The sequence below is a fragment of the Atractosteus spatula genome, chromosome 3, assembly GCF_055471065.1.
Source record: "Atractosteus spatula isolate fAtrSpa1 chromosome 3, fAtrSpa1.hap1, whole genome shotgun sequence".
Lineage (NCBI taxonomy): Eukaryota > Metazoa > Chordata > Actinopteri > Semionotiformes > Lepisosteidae > Atractosteus > Atractosteus spatula.
In genome coordinates this window covers 38,740,077-38,762,148 of record NC_142708.1, presented here as the reverse complement: position 1 = coordinate 38,762,148, position 22,072 = coordinate 38,740,077, and the positions used below count along the sequence as shown (strand labels likewise).

At 35.2% G+C, this 22,072-nt stretch overlaps 1 protein-coding gene across 1 annotated transcript in view; it reads left to right on the top strand.

Moving 5' to 3' along the window:
* The window catches only part of fras1 (Fraser extracellular matrix complex subunit 1), a 352,881-nt gene that overhangs the window by 168,507 nt on the left and 162,302 nt on the right, over window positions 1–22,072 (top strand). Inside the window, exons 19-21 of the mRNA XM_088911421.1 lie at window positions 12,448–12,591; window positions 15,634–15,786; window positions 16,642–16,788. Of these exons, the coding sequence (XP_088767547.1) occupies window positions 12,448–12,591; window positions 15,634–15,786; window positions 16,642–16,788 (444 nt within the window). The remainder of the gene's footprint in view (window positions 1–12,447; window positions 12,592–15,633; window positions 15,787–16,641; window positions 16,789–22,072) is intronic.

Here is a 22,072-nt window from a genome sequence, read left to right as displayed (position 1 = left end):
ATGGAATTGAGTATCTAAAGAAATTAATAATGATTTACAGATGCAGCCATTCAAAATGGGTGGGGTATTTCACGGTATACCCCGGTGGGTGTGTCGCAGTATCACGCAGTATCACGGGGTAAATCGCGTCACTTAACGTCATGCCGAAAATTATCCGGCATCACCTTGTAAAACCGCCAGGAGGAGCCAATAAAGCTTTACATCTCATGTACAGCATTTGAGCTTTTAAATTTAAACTGTGTATTACAGCATGTTAATCATCAGTCATTAAAAAGTTGGTATATTTTATGAAAGCAAGATTGCTCAGTTGGACAAAAGAACACAACCTACCTTTATCAGAAATATTTATGCATCAAAGCCTTTACCGAAGATATTACTAATAGTATTAATAATGAATGACTTTGGACAAGCTGTAAACTCAAAGTATAATTTCTTTAGCACATTTGTACAAGCACTTGGAATCTGTCCAAGCCCTACTTTGTCAGGCATTTTCTTTTACTGCAACGGACATAAAAACTCCCTTGCTTTCAACAGAGCGTTTCATAATTTCTAACTACGAAAATTATTTAAACTGCGACACTTATCATTCAACCAGAGCTCAAAATATCAAAAGGATCCTCAAGAGCACAGCAAAGACTGTATTAAAAGATACTTGTATCAGATACATGAGAATCCAGGCTTTTTTATCTACGCTTTCTTTTCCGTATACCAGATATTATGGAACCACTTCAGAAGGGTGTCAGCCAGTCAGATTCTAGGAATCGGTACTTTAAAGAAAAGATACACACCGGTATTCCATTTCTCCCTAAACATTTTAAGCATCGAAGTCTTTAACTAACATGTGAAATAGCGTGTAAAAAAGTGGTAGTTTTAAGCTTTTCTGCTAATATAATATGGAATCGCGTATCTAAAGAAAACATTTATATTGATTTAAATCGCATTTTGATTTAAATCGCAAACGCGTGTTTAATTATATGTGTTTTTTTAATTGTAATCAGACAAATGCAACATAAATTGATACAGTATATTTGTCTTCTAAGTATCTTAATAAACTTTCAGCATAGCTTTCTCCCCGTTTAGATTTATTTTTCTTGGGATTTTGGGATCAAACGTGGAAGGATTAGATTGTAATCGTTTTTATTTTTTAAATACGTTTTAGAAAAGTGTAATCTATACTAAAAAGCTGTACACCACCTGCTATACAGATACATATTGTAATACTTTCGGGTTTGGATAGGACGGACACAAGAACTCAGACTTGCGGAGTTAAAGCAAGTTAAAGCCTTTATTTTTCTTCTCCGTCACCACCTGCTAGCCCGGCTCTCCCGCGCCCCCGCCCGCCAACAGCGCGAGCCAACACACAGCCCGCGCGCCCGAGAGAGAGAGAAAAGAGAGAGAGAGAGTAAGACCCAGGGGTGCAGAAGCAGGGAACTATTTACAAGGAAAACAGATACCTCCCCAGACTGTACGTTCGCTTCACTGTGGGACAGCCGCACTGGTCGGCGGCCTTCCTAAACCCTGCCCTGACCACTTTCACTCCTGTCCTGCTCTTCCCCACGCACCCCAGCCGGGCGCTCTTCGGCCTCTGCCTGGGGCGAATGTATATTTAGATAATTAGACCCGGCGCGGCACCGAAAGAGCGTCTGCATTTATAACTTAGTTTTTAAAATTTGTCAAGCAATATGAAGCATCTCCTTTTACTTTTAAGTCCCTTAATTATCATTGAGCACAGCTTTCTCACCACTTAGATTACTTTTTGATACCATCCTTACACAAAGCAGAAACTTCTTGTATTTTCCGATGACATACAAGTGGAAAGATTACAGATTTTAATCGTCTTTAATTTTGTTACGTTATACGTTTTAGGAACGTTTCATCTATACAAACACCACAAAATTATTCTCGATTGTATTTCTGAATGTTATGTTACACCTACAGTAATTCACTGTTTTAAATACATCTAATTAAGAAAGTTAGGTGTAAGCACTTTAGATCTTTTTTTCTGAACCAGGGAAAATCTGATCATGTTTCTCTATAACAATAATAAAAAAACTTTATTTTACATATCACCTTTAAAAGTGGCATCTCAAAGCAATACAGTAGATGTAAACCACAGATTACAAAGTAAATACCCAGACAAACGCAAACGCATTTTTAATAAAATGCTTTTATTCATTCAGCAGAGAGAGAGCGTAAAACCTGGGCGTAACAGCTGTTCCTTTTTCTGATCACTCGCTCTCTGGATACACGTCTCACCTGTCCTGTTCTTTGTTTTCCTAATTTGCTGATTATGCCTGCTGCGATCCACTCCTAAAGAAGACTATTTTAAATTTCTTTGCGTGGTCCATTGTGCAATTAACCCTTGTATGTGCTGTCCTTAAGGTGATATCACATAAAGGTGATATGTAAAATAATGTTTTTTATTATTGTTATAGAGAAACATGATCAGATTTTCCCCGGTTCAGAAAAAAAGATCTAAAGTATACTAGTTTGTCACTATTATACTTTTAATACAGTCTTTGCTGTGCTCTTGAGGATCCTTGTGATATTTTGAGCTCTGGTTGAATGATAAGTGTCGCAGTTTAAATAATTTTTGTAGTTAGAAATTATGAAACGCTCTGTTAAAAGCAAGGGAGTTTTTATGTCCGTTATAGTAAAAGAAAATGCCTGACAAAGTAGGGCTTGGACAGATTCCAAGTGCATTTTTGCAATTTATGTTGCATTGTGCATTGTGCTGTTGTAATACAGTTTAAAATAATTAAAAGTCTAAACAGTATCAGCTTTATTTATGGGTTGCAATTTAAAAAAGTCAAAAACCGCACTCAAAATGCAATTTAGAGCTTTCTGGCAAGAGGAGACACCCAAATTAATAATGTAACATGCCACTGTTTGTGCATGAACAAGGTGATACTGCTATTTCCTTAGATAAGCGATTAAAAAAAAAATTTTTTTGAATCCCCGGCGGAACCGGACATCCATAAGAATCAAGCAATAGGTTTATTCCATGCTGAAAAAAAGAAGAAAGAAAACACATTCCATAGGAATCAGCGCTTTTATATATTGCCTTTAAAGGTGGCTTCTCAAAATGCTTTACAGGATAAAAACAACAATAACAACAACAACAACAATATTGTGTTTCACTGCACTTTGACAGATCGTCCTTAAATCAATTGTTGACTCTTCTCTCTTTACTACTTGTTTGGAGTGACTGAGCTCCACTCTGTACCACACAATGATCACCCCAGAGTCTCTGCCCTGGGTGATTTGGGGTTTTTTGACAGAGGGCAAAAAACTCTCTCTCTCGCTTGCCCTCCCCCCCTGTGTATTGTCTGTTTTTTTGTGCTGTCCTTTGACAAAACAAGGCTCGCCAGATAATGTGAATCGAAACCTGTTTTTCTAGCTTTTAAAGTCGTGCGATGTGTAAGCGGGAACACATCATTATATCTTACATATGAAAAATACATAATATAGCTCCCAAACAAACGGAAACGTGTTTTTAATAAAATGCTTTTATTCACTCATAATCTGGCAATTTCAGGAAGACTAAGGAAGGACTAAGGGAATTGTCATCTGTTGTTGAAGCTCTGTGAGCTTGGTGACTTTGAGACCACTTGTTATCCCAGGTTGTTTGAATCGCCACAATTCAAATAGAGAGAAAAGAGCTGACTGACAAGATTTAAGATGTGGCTGTCAATGTTGGATTAAAAAAAACACGTTGCCCGACGTTAGTTGCATTGCTTGAAAAATAATTTTATTTCGAGAGACTGGATAAGTAATTCAAGTGTTTTTTAACTTCCTGAAAAACAAGTAATAATTTAACTATATGTGCAAACGTTTTATGATATGTCGCTGTTGTGAATGTCTGTGGAGTGTATCTTATTTGCCTGTCTGTCCTGGCTGTGCTCTCTCGCTCGCCCTCCCCCCCCCTCTCTCTCAATTCAATTCAATTCAAGGTGCTTTATTAGCATGACAGATGGGTACAATCAGTGTTGGGTATTTACTTTGCTTTGAGATGCCACTTTTAAAGGTGATATATAAAATCAAGGCTTTAACTTGCTTTAACTCCGCAAGTCTGAGTTCTTGTGTCTCTCCTATCCGAACCCTAAAGTATTACAATATGTATCTTTATAGCAGGTGGTGTACAGCTTTTTACTATAGATTACACTTTTCTAAAATTTATTTAAAAAATAAAAACGATTACAATCTAATCTTTCCACGTTTGATCCCAAGAAAAATACATCTAAACGGGGAGAAAGCTATGCTGAAAGTTTATTAAGATACTTAGAAGACAAAGATATCAATTTATATTGTAACGTATAGGTGACTATTCATTGTTATTAAAATGACTTAAATTCGATCATGTTGTGATATTTAGAAATATAAATTTGTTTGATGCGAGTGAGGTTTTATTTAATCTCTGACCCAGGGAAAAGTTTTATGTTTTCAAAGAAATGTTTGTTAAAAAAAAAGTCATGGCTTCAGCTGGATTCGAACACTCACCATGTGACATGGGAGTCAGGAACCTAACCCACAGCGCCACCGGCAAGGTCAATACAGAGTGCTGAAAAAGCACTACAGAAACATTATCAACAGACGATGTACAGCGTGTACTATTCTTGTGTTGCGGTACATGAATATAATTATATCGTTATTAATTTCTTTAGATACGCAATTCCATATTATATTCCCTTTTAATTTAATTCTAAAAGTATGCTTGTTGACTCCGGTATCACGTTAGTTAAAGACTTCGATGCTTAAAATGTTTAGGGAGAAATGGAATACTGGTGTGTATTTTTTTATTTAAAGTACCGAGACCAGCCATATACTGTATGTTTATGTTCCAAAATTAATATCGTTTATGGCCTTCACACGCGTTACAGTATGCTCCTATTCTTTTTATGCTCAGCTACTAAGATTTCCCTTCAGTGGTAAAATTCCATATAAATATTCAATACTAAAACGGGCACAGTAAAGACATTTACTGTAAATCTTTCTACGACTGACCAACGCACCACGAGTGCCCCTGTCGGTCAACCAATCACGTACCGCGGTATTTTGCGTCATCGCGCGTCACGATGCGCGAGACCGTAGCCAATTACCTCCAGTACGTGTCTGTACCGCGCACTTTGAATGGCTGCATCTGTAATTATATTCATGTACTGTAGCTCAAATAATAGTATAATACACTTTCTATGGATATATGTGCTTCTGTTTCACTCTTTTCCATGTGATTACGCCTGTAGCGTGATGGCTTAAGCGTGTGCCTTATATGCCTTAGGTCTGTGGTTCAAGCCCTACTCTCACCATTCGTTTTCTTTTAACAAATAAACATTTTTTTGAAAAACTAGAATAGCAAATATTATAGACACTATATTGACATTTTTTAATTTCTAAATATCACAACATGTCCGAAGCCAAGTCATTTATTAATAACAGCGAATAATTTGAAGCTGCTACTACTGTCGTTTTTACTGATAAATATTATCGACACTATATTGAATTTGTTGGTCTTTCTAAATATCACAAAACATTCAAAGTTAAGTGAGGACAGCTAGAAGACCAGAGTCAGATGGACAAAGGTGGGGAGCAGACAGATAATAAGCCAGATAGGTACTGAGTGAGGATGAGGATTTTGAAGTTGACTTGAAACCTGATAGGAAGCCAGTGCAAGACAGGCATAATGCATCCCGATCTGGATTCTGGCTGTGAAATTCTGAACATACTGGAGATTGCTCAGTGTGACTTTAATTTCCCCAGTGAACAGGATGTGCATTTATTAATTCAAGAAAAAAAAAAGCCATTCTTGATTTCTCTAGCTCCTAGTTTCTCTAGTTCCCTTTAAAAGAAACTATTATTCCACAATGCAGAATATTACGGCCAGTATATACATATGATATTTGTGATTTAAATAAATTAATGCAAGCAGCTTTTGGGGATTTAAGTGCTGGCTGAGTTATTGCAGGATGTAAGACTAGAGATGTAGGTAGGAAAAAGATAATTTGGGGAAAATTGAGGAATACACTGATAAAATCACTTCCTAGTAGAGTTAGGCATACTTTTGACAAAATGACAGGAGATGTTATAGACTGCAGAGGAAGATGATGAAGTTAACAGACTGTATGTTTACATAGATACTGAAATGAGGATTGTATTTTAAATTTTTTGTAATTGCTAGCATTGAACTGTGTTGAATGCACATGGATTGAATGATTGGGCAAACATAGCTGATGCTGATCTACAGAGCCAGCATCTTAAGATGTTTAAATTTAGAGGCAATTTGTTTAAATAAGTAGCTAGGTTTGGATACTGATGTGCAAGAGAGGTGGAAAGGCTTTCCTTAAGCCAGCACTATTTATCCTCAGTGAGATGCTGCCATCTCATAGTGGGGTTCTAACATTGTGTATAGTTCCATCCACACAGTGCCTTTACTTCCATCCATTTTCTAATCTCTTTATCCAGTATAGAGGATTTGGACACCAGCAAGCAACGGATGCAAGGCAGAATACACCCTGGACATAGCGCCTGTCCAACACAGGAAAGACAAATAGACACAAACACACACATACCAGGGTCAGTTTTCCTGTTAGCCAATTAACCTATCAGTATGTTTTTGAGTGCAAGAGGGAATCATATCACACATATGGAGAAAAACCACGGAAGCCAGAGAGAACATGCAAATTCCACACACACAGGACGGCAGAAATTGAACCTAGGGCCCCAGTGCTGCAAGATAGCAATGCTAACCACTTCACCACCATTAGAAATGGATGGATATCTTAGTTATCTTTCTAGTTTAGAGGTTTGCATACTAACAGCTGTGCCATCCTATTGCTTAGTTAATACATTTTATTTTTATAAACAGTTAACATTGTTACCAAAATATTTTGAATTATATTTTACTCTGTTTTTTCTTTAATTTTGTATTTAACTTGAAAATATATTTTTTACAAGATGCGGGGAAAAGTGCAACAGTTTATTACAGTGCTAAATTTAATATTATTGATTACTAATAGTTTATGCTAACACTTAACTTTCTTAATTAGATGTATTTAAAACAATGAACTAAGTGTAACATAGCATTCAGAAATACAATCGAGAATAGTTTTGTGGTGTTTGTATAGATGAAACTTTTCTGAAGTGTATAACAAAATTAAAGACGATTAAAATCTGTAATCTTTCCACATGTTATGTCATTAAAAAGTACAATAAGTTCCTGCTTTGTCTAACGATGGTATCAAAAAGTAGTCTAAGTGATGAGAAACCTGTGCTTAATGATGATTGAGGGACTTAGAAGTCAAAGAAAATGATTTATGTTTTTAAATTTTAAACACTAAGTTATGATTGCAGATGCAATTGGTGCTACTTGCACCCCGCTCTGCAGAATGGCCATTATGTAATACTGAGCCCCGCACCTCCTCCCTCTCTCGGTGCCGCCTCCCTCCCTGACGGAGTGCAGTGGGCGGTACACTATTTTCAGAGCCTCTAATTGGGACAAAAAGACCTGCTGATCTCTTCTAAATGCCAGGAAGAGAACAGAATATGATTTTTCCTGTTCGACATGTGTTGTCTTTGAAATTCATGTATTTTAAATGTTTAATTAAGAAGAAAAAAACTTCTTAATTCTTCTTCTAAAAAAGAATTCTAAAAAAACTTCTAAAAAAAACTAGCGTACACAAAGATTCTAAGCTGATCACGAGGAAGAAAAATCATCTGTTTTCCGCACATAAAAAATGGTTATTAACTATCGAAACCTGTTTCTATAGCTTTTAAAGTCAAGCAATGGCTAGATTACGTACCTGGATGGGAGACCTCCTGGGAAAAAAACTAAGGTTGCTGTTGAAAGAGGTGTTAGTGGGGCAAGCAGGGGGTGCTCACCCTGCGGTCCATGTGGGTCCTAATGCCCCAGTATAGTGATGGGGACACTATACTGTAAACAGGCGCTGTCCTTCAGATGAGACGTAAAACCGAGGTCCTGACTCTCTGTGGTCATTAAAAATCCCAGGGCGTTTCTCGAAAAGAGTAGGGGTTTAACCCCGGCGTCCTGGCCAAATTTCCCATTGGCCCTTACCAATCATGGCCTCCTAATAATCCCCATCTATGAATTGGCTTCATAACTCTGCTTTCCTCCCCACTGATAGCTGATGTGTGGTGAGCATTCTGGCGCACTATGGCTGCCGTCGCATCATCCAGGTGGATGCTGCACATTGGTGGTGGTGGAGGGGAGTCCCCATTACCTGTAAAGCGCTTTGAGTGGAGTGTCCAGAAAAGCGCTATATAAGTGTAAGCAATTATTATTATTATAGATTAAGCAGGAACACATCATTATATCTAATTTTTTATTTCTTTTTTAAAAATTAAAAAAATTGTTTGCCCAGCCTACTGGTAGTGGGAGCACAGCATGTCCTACAGACCATTTGTGCTACAGACCATAAAAAAACAGGATTAACTTTTTTCTGTCTCTTTTCTCACCCACTGCGATTTGGGCACAGAAGGGTTTAAAGAGATCATACAGACAGAGGAAAGGGGGAGGGGTGAACCTGTTACCTGTTCTGGATAAAGCACTTAGAAAATAGGTGGATTTACACCTGTGAAAAGCGTTCCAATTTTAATGCGATACATAAGATATTCATAATAAATTATCTTGGATGGTCTGTAAACTAAAAATTTATAGAGGAGATGCATTGCGTATCACCTCTTTTTACACTTGGAATAGTAGTAATATAGTGTCCATAATATTTACTATTTTAGTTTTTCAAAGAAATGATTATTTGTTCAAAGAAAACTCATGGCGACAGCTGGGTTCGAACGCCAGACATTTCCAAAGACAGTGTACTACTGTTATCATTTGAGCTACAGTACATTAATATAATTATATTGTTATTCATTTCTTTAGATACGTGATTCCATATAATATTCCCCATTTTTAAATTCTAAAAGTATGCTTTTGTTTACTCTGATAACGAGCATATTCACAGAAAAGGTTAAAACATTATAACTTTTTACAAAGTATATGAACTTAATACAGTCTGAAGGAGCAGGTAAAAATGTTTCCAAAATAACCACATGTAAGACTTTGATGCTTAAAATGTTTAGGAAGAAAGTGGAATACTGGTATGTATTTTTCATTAACCTACCAATACCAGCCATATACAGTTTACATAATATGTTTATGTTCTTAAATTAATATCGTTTATGAGCATGTGAAAGGCATGGTGAATTGGAGATTCTCAAAACGTACTTTGTATGATTGGAAACAAATACATGATCGGATCAACAAAATGCTGTGGTGTTACTTTTTGTCAATGAAAAAATAAAGTATTTTTTCATTTACAAAGACGGTTACAAAGAAAGTGGACCATGGTAATCCTTTGAGCTTACAGTCTGTCCAAGATAATTCATTATTAATACTATTAGTAATATCTTCCATAAAGACTTTGATGCATAAAATATTTCTGCATAATTAAAATATTTATGATAAAGGTGGTAGGTTGTGTACTTTTGTCCAACTCAGCAATCTTGCTTTTATAAAATATACCAACTTTTTAATGTTTAATGATTAACATGCTGTAATACACAGTTTAAAATTAAAAGTCTAAAGAGTATACAACTTAAATTCTTAATTGGAAAAAGATTGTCCTTCAGCAGTGACTGGGATTTGAAACCATGTGTTTTTTGGCGACAGCTTGAATGCTCTACATGAGAGGTTAAGTTTTATTAGCTCCACCTGGCGGTGATTCTAGATACTATTATCATAACTGCGGTATTATATGGTATGATGCGTCATGACTCATTGTGATGTGACATGCCCACCGTGTTTTACCACAGAGTACCCCGCTCGTTTTGAATGGCTGCATCTGTATACGAATTTGTTTTAAGGCTTGTTGTAAACGCTTGTGTTAAATTGCCCCACTAAGTACTTTGAATTGAATTGAATTAAACTGGTTGAACTGGTTTTTACTCCCACCGATAGACAGTATTCACGTTTCCTCATTCACGTCTTTATTTCATTATTAATATAACTTAACATTGAATATGTCATAATATATAAAACAACAAATTGTTAACATAGTGTACATAATATTTACTAATTTATTTTTAAATAGGAGTCTTTGTTAGAAGAAAAACTTCTGCCCGAAGCAGGTATTGAACTCGGTTCTCCTAAATAGCACTCCTTTTGTCAAACCCACTGTGCTACCAGGCCACTCAGAAACATAGCTGAAATGAACAGCTTGAAAATATTTCTAAAATAATCATGCCTGAATGAGGCAAATTAAAAATAAAAACGTTTACAAAGAAAGTGAACTACAGTAATACTACCAGTTATATAAATAAATGTATTATATTTAGATACTTTAATTAAGTATCGTTATTAATTTCTCTAGATAAGAGATTCCATATTATATTCCCTATTTAGCAGATTCTAAAAAGTACAAATTTTTTTACCGTGATAACGAGCGCAAATATTCATAGAGAAGGTTAAAAGATACAGCTTTTTATAAAGTATATAAACTTTATATAGTTAGAATGAGCACTTTTTCCAAAATAGCACAGTAAGTGACTGAGTGAAAGACTTTGATGCATAAATTGTTTATGAAGAAAGTGGAATACTGTTGTGTACTTTTTGTTTGAACTACAATATATAGTTTGTATAATATATTTATGTATATTCCTAAACTAATATCTTTTATGATGTTCAGAGATGTTATGCTCCTCTTATTTTTATGCTCAGCTACCAAATTTCCCTTTAGTTGTAAAATCCCACATTAATATTCCATATTAAGCAGATTTAAACATGCATTGTAAAGAGTTTAAATGAAGCAATCATTTCACTCACAACTAATGCACCACAAGTGCCACCTGTCGATCTTTTTGGCCAGCCAATCACGTACTGCGGTATTCCGATATTTTCTTGTGGTACTGGGTTACTGTGCATTTTGAATGGCTGTGCATGTGTTTATATACAGTTTTATGCAAAAGTTTGGTCACCCCTGGCCAAATTACGTTTTGTTGGTTTTCTAAGTGAAAAGAAGTTAACACATCCTCTGCAGTGAACAAACTTAAACGTGACATATTTCTGCAAAGTTTAATGCACAGTTACTATTTATTTGCTGAATTTAACAGATTGAAAAAGAAATAAAACAGTAAATGTGGCATGTGCAATAGTTTGGGCACCGTGTCAGTTAGCACTTAGTAACACCCCCTTCACAGCCTCCAAACGTTTCTTGTAGCCAGCTAATAGTCTTTTCTTGCTTTAAGAATTTTTCCCACTCTTCCTTGCAGAAGGCTTCTAGTTCAGAAATACTGTTAGGTCGTCTTGCATGCACTGCACTAATCTACCCACAGATTTTCAATAATAAAAATGTGATGGGATGGGAAATGTGATGACTATTCCAAAACCTTAATCTTTCATTTCTTGAAGTAATTCATGGTTCATTTTGAGATATGTTTCTGATTCAGTTTCTTCACTGACTTCACTGGATTAGTAGAATCCATTCTTCCTTCTACCCACACAATATTTCCCATGCCACTGGCTGCCACACAACCCCAAAGCATAATAGATCCACCCCCATGCTTGATTGTAATCAAAGAGTTCAATTTTTACTTCATCAGACCACAGCACTTGGTTCCAAAATGCCTCTGACTTATCTAAGTGTTGTGTTGCATACTTCAGATGTTGACTTTTGTGATGAGATCGCAGGTTAGGTTTCCTTCTGATGAATCTTCCAAGTCAAGTCAAGTTTAAGTTTGTTTGCTGAATAGGTTGTGTTTTCAATTAACGTAATTTGGCCAGGGGTAATCAGACATTTGCATACAACAGTATATTGTTGCTAGACTAGAATAGTATTAACATGTATTTAACGTTTTTATTTAATAATGTATTAATTTCATGTTGAGTAGTATTTTCATGGTGATATGAAAATCCTAAAATCCACTCTTGTGGATTAACAATAAAGTTATATAATGATAAAGATGTTGTTGTGTGGGCTTCCTCTCACACTTTTTACAGTTTTATAGCCTGTCTGGCATCCCCAAAGCTGCATGGCTTCATCTTGAGAATCCTGAAATAAGAGTCTCAGTGCCTATACAGAAATTCAGTTCTTGTACCTCCTCTGAATCTTCAAGGAACTCAACCCCGACCAGAGCTATATAAATAGTCTGATAGTTCAGTGAGATGCACTGTGCCGCATGGTACGTTCTTCTATGATGGCATTGATACACAAGTACATTCAGGGTGGTTATGTAAATTTAGGTAAATTACCACCACATGACAGATTGAATGTGGCAGAACAGTCAGTGAGCATGCAGTGAGCAATCGGGAGTGTTTAAGTACCACTAAGTAAAGGTGAAGGTGGTGCATAACCCGTTTAACAGAAGGTTATATTTATATGGATATAGACAAATATCATTAGGAGATATCTTCATCCTTATCCATTTTTCTGTCTATAGCTTGTCACCCATCCTGTAAGGAGTGTACTGGTCCATCGGAAGCTGAGTGCACAGCGTGTCACCCTCACACCACCTTGCTTGATGGCTACTGCAGGAACAGTTGCCCCAAAGGACAGTATTTGAATGTGGTTGGGTACTGCACTGGTAAGTATTTTTTTATATAGGACAGAAAAACATACATTTATTAAAAATTGAAAATATACCTACATTTAAATCCTTGACAATAAGGTGTTTCTCCTTAATGAGTATTTCTAAGGGTTCTTTAGTTGTCATAGATATAACAGGGCTATTATGTACATTTGAATACTTTTTGTTGTTGCTATGATACTTCTCGTATTTGAATAGCATTTAACTTTGCTTCATTCTATAAAAGCAATACATATATATTAAGGGGCAGAAGTGTGGAGCAGTGGTTGGGGTTCTGGATTTGCAACTAGAAGGTTGAAGGTTCAAATTCGAAGTGAGACACTGCTGTCCTACCATTGAGCAAGGCATTTCATCCAAAATGCTCTAGTAAAATACCCATCTGTAGAAATGACTGTAAATGTAAATTGGTTTGGATAAAATTGTCAGCTAAACATAATAGTATTTAGTAATAATAGACGTAAATTAATGCAAACAAGTAAGATTTAAAGCTATGTCAGTCACTATCCGACATTCCAATAAGTTAGATATTGTGGTATCTTATCTGCTGTAAGACGTGGCTTTAATAAATCCTTCCTGAACGATGACAGTCATAAGGATATTTTCATAGAGTAGAAGCAATCTGGACCTCATTGATTTTGTTATACCAGTTAAATCTGATACAGATGCAACCATTCAAAATGCACGGTACAACCCCATAGCACGTGAAATTATCTACAGTTCACCGCAGTTTGTGATTGGCTGGCCAAAATGACCGATGGTCACTCTTGGTGCATTGATTGTTAGTGAAATGATTTAATCATTTAATCTCTTTGCTGTGCATGTTTTAATCCGTTTAATATTGAATATTTATATGGAATTTTACAACTAAAGGGAAATTTTAGTAGCTGAGCATAAAAAGAAGAGGAGCATAACATGTCTGACGGTCATAAACGATATTAATTTAGGAACATTAACATTTATATGTGAACTGTATATGGCTGGTATTGGTAGTTTAAAAAAAATACCTGTAAATAGTAGTATTCCAGTTCCTAAACATTTTAAGCATCAATGTGTCTCCTCTATAACTCTTCAGTTAACAGAGAAATTCCGCCAGAGCAGGATTAGCAGGATTTGCGCGATAAGCACATTGTTTAATGGGGATAACATTACCCACGTCTATATCACTGTACAACACTTGTTTGAGTCGGAGTGTCTGTTAATAAAATACAGTGCCTTGCAATACATATACTGTAACGACTTGTAGCTGCATCAGCCTGCGTAGTCTGCAAAGGAACAAGTAATAGGGTAATAGCTCATATCTGAAGAAGGCTTCACAACCGAAACATTGTATTTTATCTCTTCTCTTTTCAGCATGGAATAAACCTATTACTTGTTCCCTTTCTGTAACTACTGCATTTCTTTATCAGTTTCAGCTAAATGAGGGGAATTAAATCAGTCGGAATCTCGGAGTGCCAGTTTTAACAATAATCCTTCTTCCTTCATTTGTTTATTTCACAAAGAAATCCTTAATCACAATACCTTCACTTAATTTATCCAGATACACAAATTCACACCAGAACCGCCAACAAACTATAAAAGTGGACTATTTTTATGTATTCACTTTATAAGAAACAAACAGAAAGTAATACTCTGATCACACTTTGAACCATTGGGTGCAGTGCTTTGTCCATTACCACTTCAAGGACAATAACATTTTTTAAAAAGAAACGGATGTCAAAATGTGTCCGAAATGTCCAGCTGTGATATTTTAGCTGCTTAGTTACACGATTCCATATTCATATAACTATCATGTGATGTTAAATCACTACAACAGTTCTCTTTTTACAAAAACAGCAAGTGGTGTTCTTACTATGTATTCTTAGAAGAGGATAAAACATTATAACTTTTTATGAAGTAAACAATATAAGCTTAATAATGTTAGAACAAGCACATTAAAACCAGAACCCACTAAGTTACCAAGTTAAAGACTTTTATGAATATTTATTTATGAATAATTACATTATTTTTGATGAAGGCGGAAGGTTGTGTACTTTTGTCCAACTGAGCAATCTTTCTTTTATAAAATATATAAAACTTTTTAATGTTTACTGATTAACATGTTGTAATACACAGTTTAAAATTGTTAAAAGTCTAAAAAGTATACAACATTCTTAATTGGAAAAAGATTGGCCCTCTGCAGTGACCGGGATTCAAAACCAATATAAGCATCCATCCATTTTCGGTGGGAACCACAGCCTATTCCGAGAAGCAATGCAAGATGCACTTTGGACAGGATGCCTGTCCGTCATCAGGTACTCACAGACAACTCACACCAAGACCAATTTTCCTAGAAGCCAATTAACATACTAGTATGTCTTTGGACTGTGAAAGGAGACCAGAACACCTGGCAAAAATCCATGTGAACATGGGGACAACATGCAAACTCCATGCAGCTAGCACCCCAGAGCTGAGAAGAAACCCAGGCTCCGAGCACTGTAAAGCCCTAGGTGTGAGTGTGTGCATGTTTATGTCTGTGTGTATCTTGTGATGGACTGGTGTCCATCCAGGGTGTACCCTGTCTTGTTCCCATTGCTTGCCAGACTCCGCTGTGACCCTTGATTTGAACAAGTTCCAATGGATGGATGGTTGAATTGTTAAGTGTGGAAAAGTTTTCAATACTGCCCTTCACTTGCGTAGTGACTTTTGATGGACCCTGTGTGTGGTCTCAGAGTTTTATTATTGTTGTTGTTGTTTTCATTACAAATATGCATTCGGTAACACAGACACATCCAAGATCTTTGCTCAACAAACCAGACTTAATAGTGCAGGTGTGTAGCTGCGTCAGCATGCATAGGCTGCAAAGGAACAAGTAATAGGTTTATTCCATGCTGAAAAAAAGAAGAAAGAGAACACAACGTTTCGGCCGTTCTCTTTCTTCTTTTTTTCAGCATGGAATAAACCTATTACTTGTTCCTTTGCAGACTAAATAGTGCTTAATAGGATGCTATAATATTCAGATGAAAGAAAGTATGTTCGATATTTCTCCTTTACTTTTGACAGACTGTCACTCTGAGTGTCAGCATTGCACAGCTGACTTGCGGGACAACGGGAGCATCTGTCTTCAGTGTAAAAATCCAAAATATTTCATGCTGGGGAATAAGTGTATCCCTTACTGCCTGCCTGGATACTACACATATCAGGGAAGCTGTGAAAGTAAGTGTAATGCTTATATAAGTTTTAAACATTAAATATATGACAACTGCATCTTAGCATGAACTTTCAGAATCAGTGCCTAAGAAAACTTGTTCACAGCAGTAATGCAGTAAGTCCTTATCTGAATTACTGGAATCCCAGAAATCAGCTTGATAAAAGCATGTGTTATAGTTAATGGCACTGTTATTTAGAAGACTTCAGATTAATTATCAATTTAGTTACATTACTGTTTGGTATAACAGTGAAATAACTCATACAATAATGGCTTCAATAAGGAGGAGGAAGTAATTTTATTACAGAAATTAATGGGATTTTTCCAGCATAAAGTATAACTACAACAAGAGCGGTATCAGAAAGTACCTTCGGTTCAGTTCTATCGAAGGCCTTACAAGGGAAAGGGCATCTCATTATTGTTTATAAGGATTTTAATAATAATGTAATGATACTGTATTTTTATCTAAAATAATCTAATGAAAATACTACATGCTACATTGTAAAGAGAATTTCTTATTTTACCTGACACTGTATTATTTATGTAGAGTTTCATTTCTGTGGGGAAATAACACTTCACAAATATAAGTCTAAATTAGTTTAAAGCCAAGGATTTCATGCATCTGGTTTTAATGGATCCAAGAGAACCTATTTTAATCTGGCTACGCAGATTTTTTCATGAATAAAAGAGTACCTTTTGTTATTAATCTTAAGTGGGCTCTTATTTCATCTGGCTCCTCTTTAAACTAACGCCAGAGCAACAATGTCCTTTTTGTAACTCAGTAACTAATTACTGTGATGTGATGTTACTTTTACTACAATACGTGTTTTGCATAAGTTTAATATTTAGTTTTTGCTCTGTAGAATGTCATCCTTCCTGTAAGACATGCAGCGCTAAAGATCCTCTCTCCTGTACCTCATGTCATATTAACCTGGTGTTGACACACACTGGCTTGTGCAGCACTCAGTGTTTTCCAGGACACTATGTTGATAAGAAAGGTATCTGTCAGGGTAAGTAACTCCAACCGCTTTATTCATTTGAGAGTACAAAGCATAGTAGTGTAAAAAAGAAAGGCTTATTACTGGCATATAGAAAGGATATTTATGTTATACAGTTGCAAGAAAAAGTTTGTTAACCCTTTGGAATTACCCGGATTTCTGCATTAATTACTCATAAAAATGTGGTCTGATCTTCAACTAAGTAACAATAATATACAAACACAATCTGCTTTAATGCGGAAATCCGGGTAATTCCAAAAGGTTCACAAACTTTTTCTTGCATCTGTAATTATTGTAGTTAGATTTTGTACTGTTTTTCTTTTTGTACATTTTTTGTATATCATTGTCTTTTAAATGTAATGTGAAGAGAAGCCCCGAATATCTCGTGTCTACTCATTTAATTTAAACTCATGTTAGGCCTATTTCTTTGCTGAATATGTGGCAGAATGTTATACTCTCAAGTGCATTGACTGCAAATTTGACATTTATATTTTAAAAGAGCTGTCACTATTAAATGGCACACTAGGGTTATTCTCCTTCAAAATCAGATGAAGTAATAGAGGTTGTAATAAAAGAAAGATTGAATAATAGAACCTTTATAGTAAAATGTTGATGCTTCTAAGATTTTTTGTAATTCCTGATGGTGTGTGAAATATTAAAAAAGAATATTGAGTGAGGAAAGAGTAGGGGTAGCAATCATAAAGAAAATGAAAAGAAAAATTTGTAGAGTGTAACATTTATAGTTCCCATATTGTTTTTGTGAGTGACGACTATCACACAACACATTTTCTTTGTTTCTCCAGCACAAAGTGGTAACCAAGGTAGCAAACTTAAAAAGAGCAATAAACTGTTGCCATTGCGGTAATTGACAAATACAGATGTAGCTAATCAAAATGTGCGGTAAAACCCTGTACCGTGGGTTTCGGCTACAGGCGGTATGATTCGCTGGCCAAAGATAATCGACAGGTGGCACGTGTGGTGCTTTAGATATTAGTGAAACAATTGCTTCATTTAATTTCTCTACTGTGCATGTGTAAATCTGCTTAATATGGAATTTTACAACTAAAGGGAAATTCTAGTAGCTGAACATAAAAACAACAGGACCATAATGTCTCTGAACGTCATAAATTATATTAATTTAGGAGTATAAATATATTATACAAACTATATATGGCTGGTAGTGGTAGTTTAAATAAAAAATACACAACAGTATTGCACTTTCTTCATAAACATTTTATGCCATCACAAAGTCTTTCACTTGGTCACTTACTGTGGTTATACACATTTCTTTAAAAAAATACTTAAGTAGTAAATATTATGGACAAAATATTAATTTTTTTGGTATTTCTAAATATCACAACGTGTTCAAAGTTAAATTAGATCAACAACATGAATGGACAAACGTGTATACTGTCAACATTGGGAGTAATAAGCAGTTCAACCGGTTAAATTAGAGTCAATTCAAAATACCTTATTAATTCAAGTGGGGGAATTAATAGACAAGCCTTTACAACAAGCTTTAAAATGAGGATTAAGAGGATTAAAAAGACCGCTGAAAATGAACTGTAATAATGTATCTGACATTTATTAACAATGTGAATGTATTAATAACTAATAATTTCAAACTGCTTGTAGTTTGAAATTGTATTGTGTTCAGAGTGATTTGTCACTATTTTCACAACCTTCGCTGGTTACAATGCCTATTTTTGAGACAGGGTGTTCCAAACCTGTCTTTAATTTGTGAAGCTCCCTCTGTATTTTCTGTTTTCACACAGATAAGAATAAACTACATATGCAAGTCTTTTTGAAATCAGAAAGACATTCATTCTGTGCTCAATAGCTCTTTTCCCACTGTACGCATTATGTTCCATTTTTAAGCATTGGTCGAAGCATTCTGAAGTCTTTCAGAATCGTAAAAAATAACCAAATAGTGTAGACTGCTGTCTGTCCTGGATAATGCAGTTGGAAAAAAGATAGGTGGATTTACAATTGTAAAAACATTCCAATTTTAATGTGATACTGAATATATTATTGATATTATTAATAATGAATTACCTTGGACAATCTGTAAGCTGAAGAATTATAGAAGAGACATGCTGAGTCTTTTATTTTCAGCTTGGAATTAACTTTTACGTATTCCATTGCAGCCACTTTATGTAACACAGCTCTGTACGTCATTAACAAATAGTTGTCACAAAGGCTAGAAATGTTACACCCCGCTGTGTTTGTTATGTAGAATAGGCTATGCTTGGGGGTAAGAATGTATTTTCAGTAGCATGCCCTCTGTTGTGTTTGTCGCTCTTTAACATAAGGCAATCAGCAATCAAATGTCCTGTTGTTTCTAAACACTCGTTGAAACTTGAACAAAGACGTGCCACATGCATACCGCATGATACTGTATAGTTTTAAAGCCACTACAGTACAGCTTGTGGGAAATACATTTATTTGTACTGTATCAAAATCTAACTTGTTCACAGCGGCCAACATTACAAACTCTGGGTGTTTTACCTATTGCAACAGTATCGACAGCAATGTAGTTAAAAGGAATATGTCAAAATGTTTCCAAAATAACCACAAGTGAACAAGTTGAGTTGAGGGATTTGATAATAATAGAAAAATTATAACAATAATCCCAAGTTGTTTCATAAAATTATTATGAAATTATCATTGTTGTTGCTGCTGCTGCACCCGCTGGGCTTCGAAGCCTTGAGTTGCCTACGTCTCCGACTAGCTTGCAGAGAAAATCATATTTTTTATATTGTGTCTATCACATTTCCTGGTGTATTGTGTCAATCATCAGTGTTTTGGTGTGTTTGATTCAAAGAAAGAAACTTTTCCTAGATATTAGCTCATCTGTACAGTACACTGAATAATGGGGACTCTCCATTATAAATGTAAATATAAAAATAAATACACGGTAATAAATAATGTGTTCTACATTGACCTTTTTATTAAGTGATAGACAAAAGCAGGGCAATTACTTTTTCTGAAAGTTATCGAAGAAGTAGGCATCTCAAAGCTTGAAGCGCAGTGGGTGCAGTAGCAGCAACAACAATAATAGTGTCTATTCTTATAATTATAATCGAGAATAACAAAATGGTATTAAAAAGACCGCTGAAACTGAAAAAGATAGAAGCAGTTTGAAATTATTAGCTGGTATTAATAAAATAATATCGTTAATAATGATCAGATTCGTTATTATAGTTCTGAGTCATTTGTTTTCTCCGATTTTCATAGCCTTTGCATATTAAAATGGATATATATGAGACCAAGATTTTTCAGATGTCAATAACTTCTAAAAATGACACAGAGCCTTCACACCACAGGCATTTGAAAGATATCGATTTGTGAAAATTGTCGCAGCTTTTATTTAAACAATATCCAGTACCTGGTTGCATTTTTAGAAACCCTAGTTTTTGAATAAAGCGGATCCCAGGTGTAAGTGACTTCATAACGAGAGAACGCATGCATAATTTTTATGCATCAGCTGAAGCCTTCTGAAGTCTCTCAAAAGACATAAAAATGTAACATAATTATAAATGTAACCTCTATAACTACAGTGCCAAAGAGGATTGGCTTAAGTATTCCTTAAGCCAAACAGAGCCGAAAAATACAGAGCCAAAAAAGCTGAATGCCATTTTCTCTGCTTTAAAAGTAGCAGTAAAAGTTCCTCGTGGAAGAATTTTCACTTCGAACGTTTTACCACCAACTAACACGCAGACACAAACTGAATAAAAATACAAAATGTATTTGCAGGAATATCGATTACAAATGTTTAAAAAATGTACTTGCAAGATCACAGTAATACACTGTTATATTAAAACTAACACTCTACGGGCACTACACTGCGACTTCATGGGGGAATCGTCACGTAGCTAAGTCCCAGCTGGATACAGTTTTATCTTGTCTCATGAAACCGAAAATCCAGACATATTTACTAAAATTATCCATCTCATTAATCTCACTGTGCCCCCTGTGCTCACTTAATGTTCACAGTCCCATTATAATAAAAAAACAAGAGCAAGGTGACTTTCTGCTCAATTAAATAAAAAATAAAGCAACAGGATAGACAGATGTTTAATTCTTGTCAAAATCAGCTTCTTTGCAAGCATTACACAACTTCTCAGAAGGTACATTTTGTGTCTTGTGCAAACTCAACAAAGGTTTATTTTTTATAATTTCAAAAGGAAGTCACAATCACAATCACAGGAAGTCAGATACACAGATATACTGATATACAGATATACAGCAGTATGATGTACACTGTACATACAGTATGAGACCATATGGTTTCAAAGCCACTACAACAATACAGTATGTGTAAAATATTTTTCCTAATCCAAATTTAAAGTTAAATTACTCACTGCTGATATTTATATTAAGACAAACTATAGATGCTCTGTAGACGTAAGCCAGTGAAAGACAACAAGCTATAATAGTGGGCTTATTATATATTTGGCTATGTAAGTAACAAACCAAAAGTAATGTGTTGATCGGGCTTTGAACCGCCTGGGTGTAGCGCGCTACTTTACAGTCCATGAGCGTTCTAATTGTCCATTACCACTTTAAGGACAATACAAGTTATTTTTTAAACAAACAAATGTCAAAATGTTTCCAGAACATCCACTTGTGATATCTTAGCTGCTTATTTACATAATCCATATTAATATTACTATCAAATGATGTTAAATCACTACATTTATCTTTTAACAATAACAGCAAGTGGTGTTCTTACTATGTATTCTTAGAAAAGGATAAAGCATTATAACTTTTTATAAAGTACATATACAAACTTTATAATGTTAAAACAAGCACGTGAAAACCATAACCCACTGTAAGTCACCAAGGCTTTTAAAGATTTTGATGCATAAAATATGTGGGATACTGTTATGTACTTTTTATATTTTTCTAGCACTACCATCTACTGTGTATACATTAGGTATGTATTACATTATTCTACTGTTTTTATTTTCCGCTACCAAAATTTAACTTTGGATTTTCTCTATGTTGATGTAAACCTGAAAGAGGCTCATCGCGTTCACAAGCTACAATATAATAATAAACTTTTTGTATATATCCAACTGAGCAATTTTGCTTTTATAAAATATACCTGCTTTTTAATTAGTTTAATATTTAACATGCTGTAATACACAGTTTAAAATTAATAAAAGCCTATATAGTTTACAACGTAATATGTATAATTGGAAAAAGATTGTCCCTCAGGATTGACTGGGATTCAAAACCAGGCATTTTCTGGCAACAGCCCAAATGCTCCACACACCACGTTAAGCTTTCA